Below are 19,115 nucleotides of genomic sequence, written 5' to 3'. Positions count from 1 at the left end.
AATTGGCCATGCATTCTGCCATTAAACACATTGATATACATCATGCTTTTTGCACTCAGTGTGCCACAAATTGTAGTATTGGGCACGGTCGCAGAGACGATGTGAGAAAGCACATCGATTACAAAAAACGTAGATGTTGGGAAAATTAAGAATTCGCAGATTTCAGCTCTGGAATATTTCTAGCCACCGGTGGAAGACCTGCAAGCTACCAACGCTGAAGCATTATTTGTGAGTTTTCTTGTCGAACACAATCTACCTTTATCAGCTGGAGACCATGCTAAACATTTGTTCTGACAATTGTTCCTGGACTTGAACATCGCTTCCAAATTTTGCTGTGGAAGAACCAAAAGTGCTGCACCTCCTGTTTATTCCTCACAGCAACAGTGACAGCGAAAGAGTATTTTCTCTAAAAAATGGACTGACTTTAGGGCCTCCTTATCTGCAGAAAATTTTTCAGCAATTTTACTCGCCAAGATCAACCAGCAGGCAAGAAGTCTGAACTGTTTAGAAAACAAATTTACAATCAAGCAGTTGATGAAGTTCAAGTCTGCCACAGTATCATGTCTTGATAAATAAATATTTTTGCATATATGTAGTGTTTTAATTTTATGTTGCGATCTTGATATAGTGTAATATTGATGGTCAGAGTGGATGGTGTTATGATCATGGTATTTTTCACTAATTCATGTCCAAATTCATGACTTGTTGTCCCTATTTTCACTAATTGTGAACCTGGAAGGCTTGCAGCTATGGTTACCTTTTCTTATATAATCCATATAGTCATAATTCAGAATTTTGCACCCTTTTCAACTCTTTTGAGATTTCGGAGTTTCAGTATTAATTACATTTGACAAGATTTCAGTACCCTTTTGATACCCAAAAATGACGATGATAATTACATATGGTTTTCTCTGTTGTGTTGTGCCTGTTATTCTTGCAACCAGGCATCAAGTTTTAATGGCATCACAAGTATTAAAATGCAAGAAATTTTAAAAAGTGAAAGAAACATTGCATTCTGTTTATCTACCTAAACAGTGACACAGAAAGAGTGAAACATCAAGCTTTTTAAAATTTAACGAATAATGTATTTCCCTGGAAATATTCTGTAAAAATGACAAAATAAGAACTTACAGTTTCAAGAATCAAATCCAAAAATAATCCAAGAATATTCCACAAATTAAATTGCAAAAGTCCTAATAATACAATGTTCTACTGAATTCAAGTTAGAGTCCTGACAAAGAGTCAAAGGAAAGCCATGATGTAAGCCATATCCTATACAGTGTTGTCGTTTACAGTTTCTTGTAAATAATACTCCTGTGATGGAAATCAGAATAAAATTTGTAAGCAATGTCTTTCCAAAAATTCTACATGAGCACTCTTCAAAATATTTCCAGGGAATAAAGAATTAATCCTTTTGAAATCCAAATGATCTGAAGATAATTAACTTAAAAATCTGGCTACAACAAAGAAAACAACTTGATACCAAGTGTAAAAGCCCAAAACTGAGAAATCTCTCTCTACACATCTCTATTAAAACTAACAAATGCATAGTCATGGAAAAACCGGAATTGTGAAATCAAATGGGGGCGGGGTCAGGTGATCGTGTTAATTTCACATACACCAAAACTGACCGTGATGAAAACCAATCATTTTCTTTAAGAAATAAAAAAAAGTTGTTTACATCTTAAACCCAAAGCCCCATCATGACCTTGACAACAACCAATCATTTTAAAATAAAAAATAGAACTTTGTTTACTAATTTTGAATCAAGGTCAGCATCCAGGCCAACACCTGGTGTTTATGAAAGAATGATTATGGTCAACCGATTCTCTGGAAAAATATCATCTCCAGTGAATATATTTACATTATAATGAAATATAATAGAATACAAATTTAAAACAGACAAACAATTAAAATAAATATGAATTAAAACATATACATAACAGTGCACATAAGAACCATGGTCCACATCACAGAGGGTTTTAACCTTGCAAACAATCAATAGTGAATCAATAGCTAATGTGACTAAGGATTCATTTCATTTGACAGCACAGTACATAGCCATTTGCACTGATTTTGACCTTTTGTTACACTAAGGGGTGTATCCATATGAACACATGGTTTAAGCTGAGAATGATTTGAGGAAATATTGCTTCCACTGAAAGAGGTCTTGGATGGCATATTGGGTATATGTGAAAAAGACTTTGAGGATGCACATGCTCAGAGGTGTTCTCAATACTGAAAGCTTACAATGAGAAACATAATGGCTAAGGACATTTAAAGCACAGTTGTAAGAGCCAACTTTTTGTACTACCTCTATGTCAAATATCTGGCATACTAACCAGAGAGCCACCATCAATTAAATTGTATTGTCAGCCCAATGCATAGGAAAATGTGGAATACCCCCTCTTTTTGTCAACTTTGCCTCTTTTTTTTTTTACAAATTCATAATCTCACTGTCACTTTGATACTGACACTAGGCAAGATCCATTATTCTTGTGGATGGAAGGACAGCAAGTGGTGCTGATAAAAAGTACGACCAGTAAGCTTTAAGTCTAGAGAAAAAAAAACTTTTCTCCAAACTTCAGTTGAATTGCTTTTAGATCAAAAGTGATAATTGTGCATGCTAAATGTCATTATGCCGACAATCAAATACCATAGAAATGATTGTTGTATTTTGATTGTACTGGGTGCAGTTGCATCATGATAAGATAATATGTAGATTGTGGAGCTTTAGTAGTATATCTAAAATAATTAATGTCCTCTTTTGTCAGGATCAGCAAAAGCAGTCAGATATGCCGCAAGGTGCTCCTAGTGGTACAGGACCAAAAGAAAAAAAGGTATTTGGAGAACTCAAAACAGAAGAAACGACTGCAAAGGTATGAATATAATGCATGAGGTTGTTTCAGGTTAAGCACTGAGAAACTTGTTTCCTTGTATAAAGTAATAAAAATCTATTCATTAAATTCATTTAAACAGTTACACATAGCTGCCAACCCTCACGAATTTAGCGTGAATTTCACTTTTCAGCGATTCACAGAGTTACACCGCAAGCCAGAAATTCATGAATTCTCCAATTCTCAATTATTTTAAATCTTTAATAAAATATTCGATTTCCTGTTAAGCACTAGTCATGATATTTACAGTTGCTGAAACGGTCCAGTACTGATGGTCACGATATTAGTAGAACAACAGTCGAGTAGTACAGTTGGTCTGGTAGCAAGCATTTTAGCCTATTTTAATCTCTATGTATAAGAGTAGTTTTACAAATGCTTTTGAGAGAAACTGGGGCCTAACCAGAATTTTGCTTTGTGCATGCGTCTCCAACACTGATTTGAATTACCATTCGTCATCGCATGTAAGAACTTGAAAATGTCTTCACCACCAAGGAAAAAGAAATGTATTGCTCAAAAAGTGAAGTTTAATTTGGAATATATAAAAAATTGGCCATGCATTCTGCCATTAAACACATTGATATACATCATGCTTTTTGCACTCAGTGTGCCACAAATTGTAGTATTGGGCACGGTCGCAGAGACGATGTGAGAAAGCACATCGATTACAAAAAACATAGATGTTGGGAAAATTAAGAATTCGCAGATTTCAGCTCTGGAATATTTCTAGCCACCGGTGGAAGACCTGCAAGCTACCAACGCTGAAGCATTATTTGTGAGTTTTCTTGTCGAACACAATCTACCTTTATCAGCTGGAGACCATGCTAAACATTTGTTCTGACAATTGTTCCTGGACTTGAACATCGCTTCCAAATTTTGCTGTGGAAGAACCAAAAGTGCTGCACCTCCTGTTTATTCCTCACAGCAACAGTGACAGCGAAAGAGTATTTTCTCTAAAAAAAGGACTGACTTTAGGGCCTCCTTATCTGCAGAAAATTTTTCAGCAATTTTACTCGCCAAGATCAACCAGCAGGCAAGAAGTCTGAACTGTTTAGAAAACAAATTTACAATCAAGCAGTTGATGAAGTTCAAGTCTGCCACAGTATCATGTCTTGATAAATAAATATTTTTGCATATATGTAGTGTTTTAATTTTATGTTGCGATCTTGATATAGTGTAATATTGATGGTCAGAGTGGATGGTGTTATGATCATGGTATTTTTCACTAATTCATGTCCAAATTCATGACTTGTTGTCCCTATTTTCACTAATTGTGAACCTGGAAGGCTTGCAGCTATGGTTACCTTTTCTTATATAATCCATATAGTCATAATTCAGAATTTTGCACCCTTTTCAACTCTTTTGAGATTTCGGAGTTTCAGTATTAATTACATTTGACAAGATTTCAGTACCCTTTTGATACCCAAAAATGACAATGATAATTACATATGGTTTTCTCTGTTGTGTTGTGCCTGTTATTCTTGCAACCAGGCATCAAGTTTTAATGGCATCACAAGTATTAAAATGCAAGAAATTTTAAAAAGTGAAAGAAACATTGCATTCTGTTTATCTACCTAAACAGTGACACAGAAAGAGTGAAACATCAAGCTTTTTAAAATTTAACGAATAATGTATTTCCCTGGAAATATTCTGTAAAAATGACAAAATAAGAACTTACAGTTTCAAGAATCAAATCCAAAAATAATCCAAGAATATTCCACAAATTAAATTGCAAAAGTCCTAATAATACAATGTTCTACTGAATTCAAGTTAGAGTCCTGACAAAGAGTCAAAGGAAAGCCATGATGTAAGCCATATCCTATACAGTGTTGTCGTTTACAGTTTCTTGTAAATAATACTCCTGTGATGGAAATCAGAATAAAATTTGTAAGCAATGTCTTTCCAAAAATTCTACATGAGCACTCTTCAAAATATTTCCAGGGAATAAAGAATTAATCCTTTTGAAATCCAAATGATCTGAAGATAATTAACTTAAAAATCTGGCTACAACAAAGAAAACAACTTGATACCAAGTGTAAAAGCCCAAAACTGAGAAATCTCTCTCTACACATCTCTATTAAAACTAACAAATGCATAGTCATGGAAAAACCGGAATTGTGAAATCAAATGGGGGGCGGGGTCAGGTGATCGTGTTAATTTCACATACACCAAAACTGACCGTGATGAAAACCAATCATTTTCTTTAAGAAATAAAAAAAAGTTGTTTACATCTTAAACCCAAAGCCCCATCATGACCTTGACAACAACCAATCATTTTAAAATAAAAAATAGAACTTTGTTTACTAATTTTGAATCAAGGTCAGCATCCAGGCCAACACCTGGTGTTTATGAAAGAATGATTATGGTCAACCGATTCTCTGGAAAAATATCATCTCCAGTGAATATATTTACATTATAATGAAATATAATAGAATACAAATTTAAAACAGACAAACAATTAAAATAAATATGAATTAAAACATATACATAACAGTGCACATAAGAACCATGGTCCACATCACAGAGGGTTTTAACCTTGCAAACAATCAATAGTGAATCAATAGCTAATGTGACTAAGGATTCATTTCATTTGACAGCACAGTACATAGCCATTTGCACTGATTTTGACCTTTTGTTACACTAAGGGGTGTATCCATATGAACACATGGTTTAAGCTGAGAATGATTTGAGGAAATATTGCTTCCACTGAAAGAGGTCTTGGATGGCATATTGGGTATATGTGAAAAAGACTTTGAGGATGCACATGCTCAGAGGTGTTCTCAATACTGAAAGCTTACAATGAGAAACATAATGGCTAAGGACATTTAAAGCACAGTTGTAAGAGCCAACTTTTTGTACTACCTCTATGTCAAATATCTGGCATACTAACCAGAGAGCCACCATCAGTTAAATTGTATTGTCAGCCCAATGCATAGGAAAATGTGGAATACCCCCTCTTTTTGTCAACTTTGCCTCTTTTTTTTTTTACAAATTCATAATCTCACTGTCACTTTGATACTGACACTAGGCAAGATCCATTATTCTTGTGGATGGAAGGACAGCAAGTGGTGCTGATAAAAAGTACGACCAGTAAGCTTTAAGTCTAGAGAAAAAAAAACTTTTCTCCAAACTTCAGTTGAATTGCTTTTAGATCAAAAGTGATAATTGTGCATGCTAAATGTCATTATGCCGACAATCAAATACCATAGAAATGATTGTTGTATTTTGATTGTACTGGGTGCAGTTTCATCATGATAAGATAATATGTAGATTGTGGAGCTTTAGTAGTATATCTAAAATAATTAATGTCCTCTTTTGTCAGGATCAGCAAAAGCAGTCAGATATGCCGCAAGGTGCTCCTAGTGGTACAGGACCAAAAGAAAAAAAGGTATTTGGAGAACTCAAAACAGAAGAAACGACTGCAAAGGTATGAACATAATGCATGAGATGGTTCAGGCTAAGCACTGAGAAACTTGTTTCCTTGTATAAAGTAATAAATCTATTCATTAAATTCATTTAAACAGTTACATTTTCTTATATAATCCACATATTCATAATTCAGAATTTTGCACCCTTTTCAACTCTTTTGAGATTTGGGAGTTTCAGTATTAATTACATTTGACAAGATTTTGGGACCCTTCTGATATCCAAAAATGACAATGATAATTACATATGGTTTTCTCAGTTGTGTTGTGCCTGTTATTCTTGCAACCAGGCATCGAGTTTTAATGGCATCACAAGTATTAAAATGGGAGAAAATTTAAAAGTTGACAAGAAACATTGCATTCTGTTTATCTACCTTTAACATGCACATAAGAACCATGGTCCACATCACAGAGGGTTTCAACCTTGCAAACGATCAATAAGTCAGTCACTAGCTAATGTGACTAAAGATTCATTTCATTTCACAGCACAGTACATAGCCATTGGTACTGATTTTGACCTTTTGTTACACTAAGGGGTGTATCCATATGAACACATGGATTAAGCTGAGAATGATTTGAGGAAATACTGATTCCACTGAAAGATGTCTTGGATGGCATATTGGGTATATGTGAAAAAGACTTTGAGTATGCGCATGCTCAGAGATGTTCTCAATACTGAAAGCTTACAGCAACGAGAAATGTAATGGCCAAGGGCGTTTCAAGCACAGTTGTAAGAGCCAACTTTTTGTACTCCCGGTTATTCTTGCAACCAGGCATAAAGTTTTAATGGAATTACAAGTACAGTGTGACCCTGCTATAGCATGCTCCATTATAACACAAATTCAGATATAACATGGTCGTGGTGTGGCTCCTGAAATTTCATATACATGTATTTTTCTTGTGCGCACAAAAAATCTTTCTTAAAAAGTATCATAAAAACATTAAAAGTTATTATCGTTTTGGGGAAAAGATCGTGTATGAATAATCAAAGACGACTGTAGCTTGGCTCCTGAAATTTCATATGTATTTTTTTCTTACATGAAAAAGTATTTTTTTTCTCTTAAAAGTATGAAAAATAATGCATTAAAAGGTTATTCTGGGATTGCGTAGGTCTTTGCCAATGTCACAAACTTCGATTGTTTTTCCTTATTGGCTGCAAAACATACCATGTGGCGATCTTTTTTATTGTCGACATTGTTGGCTGTTTAAACTTTTATATATAACCATTGGTTTAGAATGCAGAAATTCAGAGGCCCCATGAATGGAAGCCGCAAACTGGATATAAAATGCACTGACATGTATCTATTGTTACATAAACAAATTCTTTGTCCATACTGACAAACCATCTAAACAGTGCATTGTTATATCATAATCTGCCTATCTTGACATCTAGCATCAGTTCTTTATGTTTTGAGATATCTGCTTTTTTGTTGTTGAAATTTCTGGTAACGGAGATCAACTGGATGAGGCATTGTCTCATAACCTATCTTTCATTGGATTTTCGGCCGCTCGTTAGTAATTAATATATTTGCAAAGACTGACATTTGTATGTGGATTGTAAGAAAAATTCCTCTTCTTTTCACTCGGAATTAAATCTTTCAGAACACTTGCATTTTCTGTAATAATCCCTATCATCAGAAACCTGCATCTCTATTGTCCGTTGACCCTTTGTTAATTTTCAGACACGTGCATGGAGGGCAGCATCATGCTGCTACCACAGATGTAAACAAAAGAAATACTTATTGGTTTATTCAATAGGCATGGAGGGACAGTAACTAGAATAGTCCAAACAATGGCCAATTCCTTTTTAAAAATGTACCCAGATACAATAGTTTGCTGAAATTTGAAAGGAAATGGATTGCCTTTGAAGTACCGATTGTTATGAAAACTTACTTGGCAAATGGAAAACATACCAGTCTCAATCATGCAATACAGTTATTTAATGTTGCTGCAACAATAAGAAATGGGCATTTGTTTGGTTCTCCACAGCTGTCCTTTAGTGGTGACTTCAATATCACATGCACTCTTTATCAAAGAAAGCTGACTATAATCTTTCAATAACAACCAAAAACTTTTTTTTCAAAGGAAGTCAGTACCAAACTTAAATAAAAGTGATGGAATCTGATGAATATTTGCATTTTCCAACGTGACTGGAACACATTAACTGTGCTGTGAAAGGTTTCCTTTTTGTAGGGAAAAAGTGTATGCTTACGAATGCTACCAATGGCGGCTTAAAACGCAAACTAACTTTTACCGACTTGGAACGTACTGAAAAGTAAATGTTCTTCGTCATTTGTTACGTGATTGTGTTATGTTTTACCACTGAATTCAGACCAATATGACTTGTTACAAAATTATTGAATGTTTTAAAGCTGTGTGTGTGCATATTTTCGATGGAAGTACTTTGATTGTGGATTCAATGTATATGATGAAGTTCGTGGGTGAATACACAGTGATGATACTCTATTCATGCTATGTATTAGACATTTATATATAAACAGGATTCATGTATATGTAACAATTTGTGGTTCTCTAAATAAAGTAAATTATTATATATGTCTTCTCTGTTTTCGCTACAGGTGTATTTCTCATTTAATATGTGTCGGGTTAAGGTGGTAACTGTGCTGATGAAGCACGTATTTTACCGTCCGCATTTATTATCTACCCCCCTCCCCATTTTTGGGGGATACATTTTCTTCAGCTAACTGACCTGGTTGCCTATAACAAGGTTCGGTCTATAATGTGGTCGGGTTCTGTGGCTCCCAACTACCATGTTATAGCGGGGTCACACTGTATTAAGACTGGAGAAAATTAAAAAGTTGACAAGAAACTTTGCATTCTGTTTATCTACCTTTAATGTACACATAAGAACCATGATCCACATCACAGAGGGTTTTAACCTTGCAAACGATCAATAAGTCAGTCAATAGCTTATGTGACTAAGGATTCATTCCATTTCACAGCACAGTACATAGCAGTTGGCACTGATTTTGACCTTTTGTTACACTAAGGGGTGTATCCATATGAACACATGGATTAAGCTGAGAATGCTTTGAGGAAACACTGATTTCACTGAAGGTGGCCTTGAATGGCATATTGGGTAGATGTGAAAAAGAGTTTGATTATGGGCGTGCTCACAGATGTAGTGAACACTGAAAGCAGACAGCACAGAGAAATATAATGGCCAAGGCATACGTGCCAACCATTATGCTTTTGGCATAATATGCTTCTTTTAAACCAAATTACGTTTTATGCTCAACTGTATATGGATTATGCTTTTTTGCTAAAATAAAGGAATAAAACTTTGCTTTTGTTATTTTTAGTGTCATCTTTTTAATTCCACTCATATAAATTTGAGAATAGATATAAAATGTTACTGCTGCATAAGAATAGCATTAGAGTACTTTCCTTATTTGCTATTTATAGCAACTGTACATGACCCATTTCCAAGAAAACTGATGGGTTTCTTGACAAGTGTACTTTGCCTAACAGAAACATTTTATTGATAAGCTAGCTAGTTAGTGAACCAGTCAATATTTTTAAAGAAAGTAGCACCATATGTTCAGTGAAACACTTTATGGTGTGAGTTGTAGATGTTATAGTATGGAAATTGTTAGTCTAAGAGCAGATGGATCTCTTCAAATTTCAAAACATCAGATCAGAAAAAGGACAAATGAAAACTGTTTTACAAACTTTAAAAGAAGAACATGAGAGGCCTCTTCCCAGTGCTGTATCTGGACTTGCACTGGGCATAGATCTAGTTTGGGATTCCCTCAACCATTACTGACTCTTGTTAATATGATGTTTATAGGAAATCTCTATTTTAGTATTAGTAATAGATACCTGTCAATTTGGCATTGCTTATGTTTCTGGGACAAATATTATGCTTAGTGAATATTACATCCTTCCATTATATGGAACTTTCTAGAAACCTTGATCTAGAACAAATTTCAAACTTTGTCTGTTCCTCATCTGTTGTCAGATGCATCAAATTCAAGATGGGGTGCTTACTTGGAGCCAGAAGGAATATTTATTCAGGGTTCATGGTCCTGCAAGTAACAACCTTTTGCATAACAATTTGTGGACTGTTGTTCAATATTCTTTCAAGCTAAGTTCATACGAAGTTTCTGAGTTGGGCTTCAGATGTATTCCTGAGTCTCTTATTTGTTGGCTGGTCATTTTTAACCTTCGAACAGAGCAAATGTTTCTGCATTTTGACATGATCTTTAAAAAAAACAAATATATGAACTGCCCTTGAATATTGCTCTGAAAAATCTTAAACAATGCAGTAGCGATGAAACAATACAGAAACTAAAAGTACTAACAAAAGTGTTACTGTTTAAATCATGCAAGTCAAGGGTTGGTTGTTTGTACTCAGAAAGTCTGGAAAGACATTATAAAACAACTTGGAACCCTTTATTACTTGTAATTCCTCATGAAACATTCCACATTTTGCCATAAAGTCTCCAGATTACAACAATAAAAGGTTAATAAGTGAACAGCTTGTTATGTACACATGTTAGCCTTAATCTGGTTACTCCGTCACACATAGTTGTGCACCAGTAGGACATTTCTGATACACACTGCATTGGTTCCACGTTAAATTTATATTGTATATGTGTAATTGTCATATAAAAATAAAACAATTATTTTTGCATCCACAATTAAACATTTCATTATATGTAGAAAAACAAAAATTAAAGTTGCAATAAATAAACACTTCATACAATGTTGCCTGAGTGATTGAAGGAAATGTTTTACATTCTTTATGAGACATCAACATGTATCCTTAGTTAGATGGATAAAGCATTTGATGAGGGTACTATTGATAAACCAGTAAATTTAAATTGTATCAGATCCATGCAAAATGATCATTTATCACAAACTCTTAAAAACAAGAAGGAAATAATAATGGCACATCGAGATAAGCCAGTACAGGCATGTTGATGTGATATATTTGCATCTGCTTAGACCATGGTTTGCTAATTAGTTTGGCTCGTTTCATTTTATTTCTTTGAATTCATAACATTTGGCAGTGTTTTAACATCAGTAATTTGTAAGAGATTAATTTTATTTAAAGTCAGAAGGACAAAAATATATATAAATGGCAATATGCATCTGATTTATAGTCCCATACCTAATGAAGACAAAAAAAAATATTTTATTGCAGTTTAACTTCATCATAAATTTAATTTTTTATTTTATAAAAACCATACATAAATAAAAATTGTATTCAAAATAGGTAAATTTAACATTTTTAAAGAATTGGTGTCAAAATTCAACTTTGCATTTATAGATATGAATAGGATTGGCACCAATCCAGAATTTAAGGTATAGGGTCGTGTTTTTGCCAATTTGACACCAGTTATAAGTAAACGGTCAATTTAGAATATTTAATAAAATCATCACTAATAATGCATGATGCAGGATTCCAGTATTTGAAATTTAATCAGAAAAAATCAAACCAAGGTAATAAAAATAAAAAATGCCAAGTATACACACAGTTTCTTTATTTCATGTAATGTTATGACTTGGTTAAGATCTACAATTCAAACATGATCATATAATTAGTATCAAATGGTATTCAGCAGGTTCACAAGCACAGTAAATACTATGATTATTTAAAAGCAGTTTTGTATATTTATATATTAAATATATTTATAAATAATGCATCACTTCTAATGCAGAAATTTTTCTATTTTGGTATTTGATTTGGGAAAATTTAATTAAAAAAATCCCTATTGAATCCATTCATAATAATAATAGTCTTCATCACATGTGCCCCAAGCACAATGATGAACCATTTTTAAAATAAATTTTCAGTGATATTCGGTGTAATCTTTCAAATTCTTCTGCAATGTAATACGAAAGAAATCAAGCGTGGTCTCATGTTTGTGAGCAAATATGGTGGATAGCAACATGCAACTATGCAGCAGAATCAATACTCATTTTTGATTGGTCAATGTTCTCAGTTTGATTGATCGGTTGGAACTATCCTTTCATTGTACAGCATACTTGCTGACTTTAACAAACTGAGCCCAACACATAGGCATTCCCCTACAGCATCCTTGCGGAGAGATCACCTAGAACAGTGTTAGCCTTACCAGTGCTTGTGTACCTGAGACTTTCTGACAGCACTTGGCTTGCCTTTGTTTACAGAGGGGGTTACATGCCATACTTTTGTTATTTTTAATTTATTTTCCTTTAATTAAGCTCAAATATGGCACATCAGTTCTCAGAAAAATTACATGATGGTATAAATTTCATGCTACATGCAGAAATAAAACTAACTCATAAAGGTTAACATAAATAATTTACTTTCCAGTTTGCTTCTTTTGCCATGAATAATCAATAAAATTCATTATGAATTCACACAGAATAATTAACATCATCAACACATGAAATAATGTTTTTATTTACACAGAAATTCCACTTGTCTTCTCATTTGCAAACTTAACCTCATGTGAATACTCCATCAGAGTCAGTCAAGTAAAGGTCTAATCAAAGTGTCTGATTCTCATCATTTTGCATCAGTTTCAGATTTAATATTTCCACTATTTTTGCTGCTGTCTTAGTCATTTTATTTCCCTTTGCTAAGCAATGTTCGCTCTATGTTAGCTAAAATTTTATTGGTTAAACTGTCTACATAATTTGGAAATGGCTTGAAATCATCCAATGGTTTGCACCAATTTAACTCGTGTTGTGGAATACAGGCCTAGACAAATACTGCCACCAGGGTTCCCTTGCTGTCAGGAAAAAGTCAGGAGAAATGATAATTGTTTTCCTGACTCTGTAAAGTCCTTGAATTTTGCAAATATTGACGAAAGTCTATGAAAAACCCAGGAATTTTCTTCCACAACTTGACGCCCAAAACAATTATGTAATTGAGTCATAACTAAACTGATCAAGAGTTACCTTTATTGAGTTCTGACCAGAATATTAGGAGGTTGCAGTATGGATCATTTGGGTGCTCATCATAAATATATTTGTTGAGACAATCCAATCACTCAGTGGATTAGATTTGTCTAGTAGACTTTTTGTTTCACACATAGTTCAATATCTGTACCTTTTTTTTATTATGTGGAAGGTATGAAAACCAGTCTAGCATCACAAGAGGAGGACATGGTGGCGTTAAAGCATATCTGCTTAGCAGATGGGCTAGCAAACTTAAACGTTGCTAAATCGAGTTATACCTGCATGAAATCGATACGAAAATTATTTATTTTCTCAGAAATTGCAAGTATTAAAATCATATCTTTCATCTGCTGAAAGACGATAAAACTAGTGTGTTGATGAAATTTGAGCTGGTACTGGTGATTTTGATTGCTACTTGCACAAGCACACAGAATCTTACAACCGTCATTTTCAAATATTGTAGAAAAAATATTAAATTAAGTCGTATACTGGTTGTAAAAAAAGTACAAAAATGAAAGAGCAGAAAATTATCTATATTTATTCCGAGACATACTTCGGGAGTTTTGTTCTATCACGTGGCTACCACGTTGACATGTGCTCTCTCATGCAGGGAGCATACGAAGCAGGGAACCAGACTACTCTGCTTGATGAATCAGACTGACCAGGTTTCTTGTAGTTGTTCTTGAAATAAATATTTGAGAATTATATGTTCTTTCTTGTTTTTACAACAGGTATCAGACTTGTATTTAATATAACTGAAATTTTATACAACAACATTAAAAAGGAGTTTGTTGTTGATATCACATGACTATTGGACTTCTGATGACTTTGTTGAGAGTTGTGACGTCATGTGACTATTAATGCAAATAGCAAGTACCGGGTCAGGTTTCATCTGTGCTGCGTTTCGTCTTGTCTTTCAGCAGATTAAAGTCATAATGAATATAATACTTCCCATTTTTTAGAAAATAATTTTCTTATCAATTTCATGCAGATATAAGTCGATTTAGTATAGTTTAAATTTGCTAGGCCTGCTGGTAAGCTATCTTACGGTGGTGGAATATTTTAAATTTTTTATATCTAATTGCTCTGAACCCACACTCCATCCTAAATATCCAAATGTGACAGATGGGGTTGGAATATTCTTAGGAAACCAGTTTTAGAAAAATGGCAAATCTCTGAGCTGAACGTTGGTGCAAAACTATTACACATTGACATGTAGCTTGAAGCATTAGTTTCAGATCTTAAATGGAATGCAGGAGAAATGGGAAATTGTCGTCCCTTTTATTATATATTAAGAAACAATAAGAGCCCATGTATCAATACAGGTTTTGGGACTGGTTTATCGAACTACAAGAAAACAAGTTGATTTTACAGAAAATTCAGTCCTTGTTTATACAGCAGTATATAATTTTGAAAGTCTTTTGTCAAAATTTATATCAATCCTTTTGTCAAAATTTAAATCAGTCCTTTTGTAAATGTCTTTAAATGATGGAATTTTTAACCAAATCATCTTAAGGAGTTTAGGTTGGTTGAAAAATCATGTTTGAGATATTATTAGCACACATTAAAATTCAGGGTTAAACCTTTTTTCATTACAAGATAAGATTCTAATACTTTGCATTTGTTGGGGTTTTTCTGTACTGTGATAGGAAATGTTTACTTTGTATAACATGCACATATATTGTTCTTGAATTCTTTAGAATTAAAAGTTTGAAAGGAAACAAAATAATTAATGCTCATTATGTTGTTTCCACATAACATAATGCAGGTCAGCAAAGTTAGGATTTGTATTCTGTACATTGAAAGGCTTTAAATGCCAATTTATAGGAATATAGTCAGATTTGTTTCGTGTGACTCATTTTGTGGTTTTGTACATGATCATCTTTTCTGACATATACGTTATCAAGAGTCTTGAAAGAGAAACATCTTCAGATCTGAAAAATGCATGTTTTATAATCCAAAAATTTCTTTAATTCCATTCAGTAATGGTCATATGTGAACCTTGAAAAAATTAATTTCATCCTGGAAATTTATATTTAAAAAAGCATGGGAACCATGTGCCACTCCCACTCGGCATCTGGGATACATACTAGGTATGCTGGGTCACGTTGTCATGGCACAAGTGAAATGAGGAAGGTAAAGTATGATGAGTTATTTTGGCAGCAGGGGTTAATGAGTTAACCATGGTATCAAGGTTGCAAGCTATGTAGCAAGCTCTTGAGCATTAACTTGATATGCAGGCTGTGGCCTATTGTTTGAAGTAAGTTTAATTAAACTTGTGTAGTTATTTCTATTGAAAGTTCTTCTGTTTGCAGAAGATAACATTCTAATTCTTTAAGTATCTTTTATAGAGCAGCTTCACTTTTTAAAAAACAAAATTCCATTGAAGTTCTCTTACAAGCTTTGATAAAAGAAACAAACATAAAGTAAATAGATTTGTTTAGGTGCTGTATTTTGCAAAGCAGTATGGTAAGATTTTGTCTATTTTTGTAGAAACGTAAACTGCAGTCATCAGCAAATGGAGGTAATGTAAATGCAGTAGGTCCTGAGGGACAGCAACAGTCAATTAAAACACCAGTTGCATTAGATGCTGGAGCTGGTACAACAATGACCGCAGGTGCTAATGTAAATCCAACAGGCAGTCCCAGTGACAAGGTACCACTTCTGTGTATAATTAGTGATCAAATACACATGGTTTTATTATCATCCTTTATATGGACCCAGTTGAATTTGAAATAGACAATTTTACAAACTTAGTAAACAATTACAGACAAAAATGGTGAACAGTTTCATTTTCTCATTGTCTTTTCCCCTTTCAAAAGGAACATACACAGAGCTGATCCACAACATTTCAGTGACAGAAATTGTGCATCTGAGGACTTATATAATATTTAGTGTCGAGTGACTAATTAATTTTTCTTTTAAATTCTCCATTTTGTAATTATGGAACATGCAGTGATCTTATCATCTTCCTGCACAGCCATATTAAGTATACACCAATATCACTGGAGTACATTAAATTGATTTATTTTTCCTATATGTGTATTATATTTATAATGCCTTATGTTTTATTTGATTTCAGAAACCATTTACGTACAGAAAATGACTTTGAGAAAATAACATATTAATCATGTAAAACATCATTTTTTTGAAGAATTTTATTTATGAAGTTAAATTTGTGGACACTACCTAGTAATTGTACTCCCAAACACTAGTTTCAAAAAGTGGAGGAATGGCTTGTTTATTACTGGAATATCCTCAGTAAGTGAGTTGAGAGAGTTGTTGAAAATTGGGAGAACCATCTTTTACTATTTATTATGTAGCTGATGCTGTAATAGGAGATATGATTTGTTCAGACTGTATTACTCGCCAGTATAAGTAAGATCTCGTATGCAAAGAAATTAGAAGTATGGATTTTTATTAAAAGAGAAAAACATTAAACCTGATGTAATGAATTTAAGTATTAGAATCTTGTATATAAACACCCACATTTCTCTTTCTGTGGGTTCCAGCTGCCAGTCAAGAGGTTGCAAGTTCGAAACTCATGCCATCCCATTTTTGTTCTTTTTTACTTTTTTATTTTTCTGTTCAAACATTCTTTTAAACTCATGCATCCCAATTTTTAAAAATTTTAAAATTACTTTTTAAAAGCTTTTATGTTGAAACTTTCTGTTAGGACTCTTGTTCTAAGATGGGCAATTAAGCTTGTATGGTAATGTAATTAAAGTTGTTATTCGTCTTATACAAATTTCTGTACTTGACCACACAGAGTTGAATTTGTTCTTTTAGGACTAACTCCTCCTCTTGTGACCTACTAGTAAAACACAGTAGTCTCCTGACCCCCTTATTGGCTTGGGGATGTACAATATAGAATTGATAATTGCCCTTCTGAAAAGATGTGACTTATGGAGGAAGCCTTTATACTCAGTTAGGAGTACACTGATGATGTTCCATGTACAGGTTTTGATTTTTTTTAAAGGGCATGGTTTATATAAAAAAGAAGACTTTGTATTTTAATGATTTTATTTGCTTTTTGCACTTACCTTGTTTTCTATGAATCTTTATGATACCAAACCTTTGGCACGGTATCACCAAGATTGTGTCGATTTGTAGTTAAATCCATCTGTCTATCAGTACATACATACACACACCCCCATAGAAACTATAACTTAATCTTGAACATTCTTCCTAGATCCTAGGCAACAATTTGGAGTAGGTTTCATAGCACACACACCCAGGGGAGGAGGCTAACTTTCTACATGCATGTCCTTTACTTGTGCAGTCTTCATTAGTAAGACATCATTACAACAAAACAAGGTCACTGTAACCTACATTTCACATTTTACTGGCTAGGTTGGCTTATGACCAAATAGGTTGTCTGCACCCTTTGTACTTACTGTAATATCTAGACTCATCAAACTTGATGAAGGGAAGCATCTTCGACATAAATATAGGTCAATGTTAAACTCAATAAAGATCAAGGTCACTGCACACAAATAGCAGCACTTGAATTTGTAATTTCAGCAAAGTTTGTGGATAAAATGCATATTAGGTAAAATGATCACTGCCCATTCTGACGTGTGTATGTTTGAGTCTTGGGCTTGTGTGGTCAAAGATAAAGGCAGAAGAGTAATGATAGGAAAGGCAGAAATAAGTAAAAGAGTGTCAGTGTACGTTTTTGTCCCTTCATACTCAGACCATAGCAGCGATGCGATATGGAACCTCAACTAGCATAGCCCTGAGAATCACAAGGTCTTACTTGTAGCTGACTAGTTAATTAGAATGTGATTTTGGATAGATCCTGCTTGTGAGATACCAAGTCAGAAGTTTCTGTAATTATTGATGGTAATTTGTTCCAAGTCCCTATTTAATGTACATGGGAAGAAGCTGAACTTGAAACAATTTGTCAATGCTGACTTTAATTTGAACTTTGTCATGTGGTTTGCCCTAATTTGGCTATATGCCAGTGTCAAGTATTTGTCTGCTTGTATGTCCACTAGGTTGTTCACAATCTTGTACAACATGATCAGCTGAGCCTTGGTTCTGAACATCTGTTTGGTTCAAAATAATAATGCTTTCATCATTGAATATGGCTGGTACAGTGTCCATCTTGAAAAGCTTGTTATTCCTACTCTTCTATGGAAAGATCAACATGAAGTTTCAGTAATAGACCTGTTATAATGGCTAGGAGGCCCTAAATAAAAATGGTGGACTTCAGGTATGCAATATGGCAGCCATCTTGAAAACTGAGTTATCACTACTCCTAAATGGAATGTCATTGACATAAGGTTTTCAATAGAAGACTCCTTGTGGTGTCTGGTTGGTCATAAATGGAAATGATGCCAATTTGACACACATTATGACCAACATGGCATCCATCTTGAAATTGTCTACTTTTTCCATGATGATGTCAAATCAACATAAGGTTTTCACCAAAAGACTATCTTGTTGGTCCAGTTTCATTATGGCCACCTTGTTCACCATCATGAAAATCCTCTTATCATATTGATATAGGGTTTCATCAGAAAAAAACTTTGGTTGGTCCTAAATGAAAATATTGATCTTTTATTCAGTATGGTGGCCTTGGTGGCAATCTAAAAAACCATGTGGTTGCTACTTCTGTCAAATGGATGGTCATATCGACATGAAGTTTTCACAAAATGATCTGTTCTAATGTCTTGTGCATTCTATAAAAATGGTGCTGATCTAACATCCAAATTGCCCATAGCAGCATACATGATTTTGTTCTGGTGGTGACTGTGAACTTATTTTTCAATTTTATAAACGTTTCATAATGGGGTGTGCATAAGGTTATAATGTTGGTTCATATGTTCCCCATTTCATTTCCACACACTGTTATCAACTGATATTGCAGATTTGA

General features: G+C 33.9%; 1 protein-coding gene across 1 annotated transcript in view; it reads left to right on the top strand.

The window, feature by feature from the left end:
• Nucleotides 1-19,115, top strand: part of LOC149788043 (uncharacterized) — a 90,463-nt gene that overhangs the window by 55,257 nt on the left and 16,091 nt on the right. The window contains exons 10-12 of the mRNA XM_089973510.1: nt 2,775-2,879; nt 6,217-6,321; nt 15,728-15,889. Of these exons, the coding sequence (XP_089829636.1) occupies nt 2,775-2,879; nt 6,217-6,321; nt 15,728-15,889 (372 nt within the window). The remainder of the gene's footprint in view (nt 1-2,774; nt 2,880-6,216; nt 6,322-15,727; nt 15,890-19,115) is intronic.

Source organism: Sinohyriopsis cumingii, chromosome 11 (genome assembly GCF_028554795.1).
Source record: "Sinohyriopsis cumingii isolate HCF-2022 chromosome 11, ASM2855479v2, whole genome shotgun sequence".
In the NCBI taxonomy this organism is placed as follows: Eukaryota; Metazoa; Mollusca; class Bivalvia; order Unionida; family Unionidae; genus Sinohyriopsis; species Sinohyriopsis cumingii.
The sequence above is the reverse complement of the archived record's forward strand: the minus strand, read 5'-3'. Positions and strand labels throughout refer to the sequence as shown.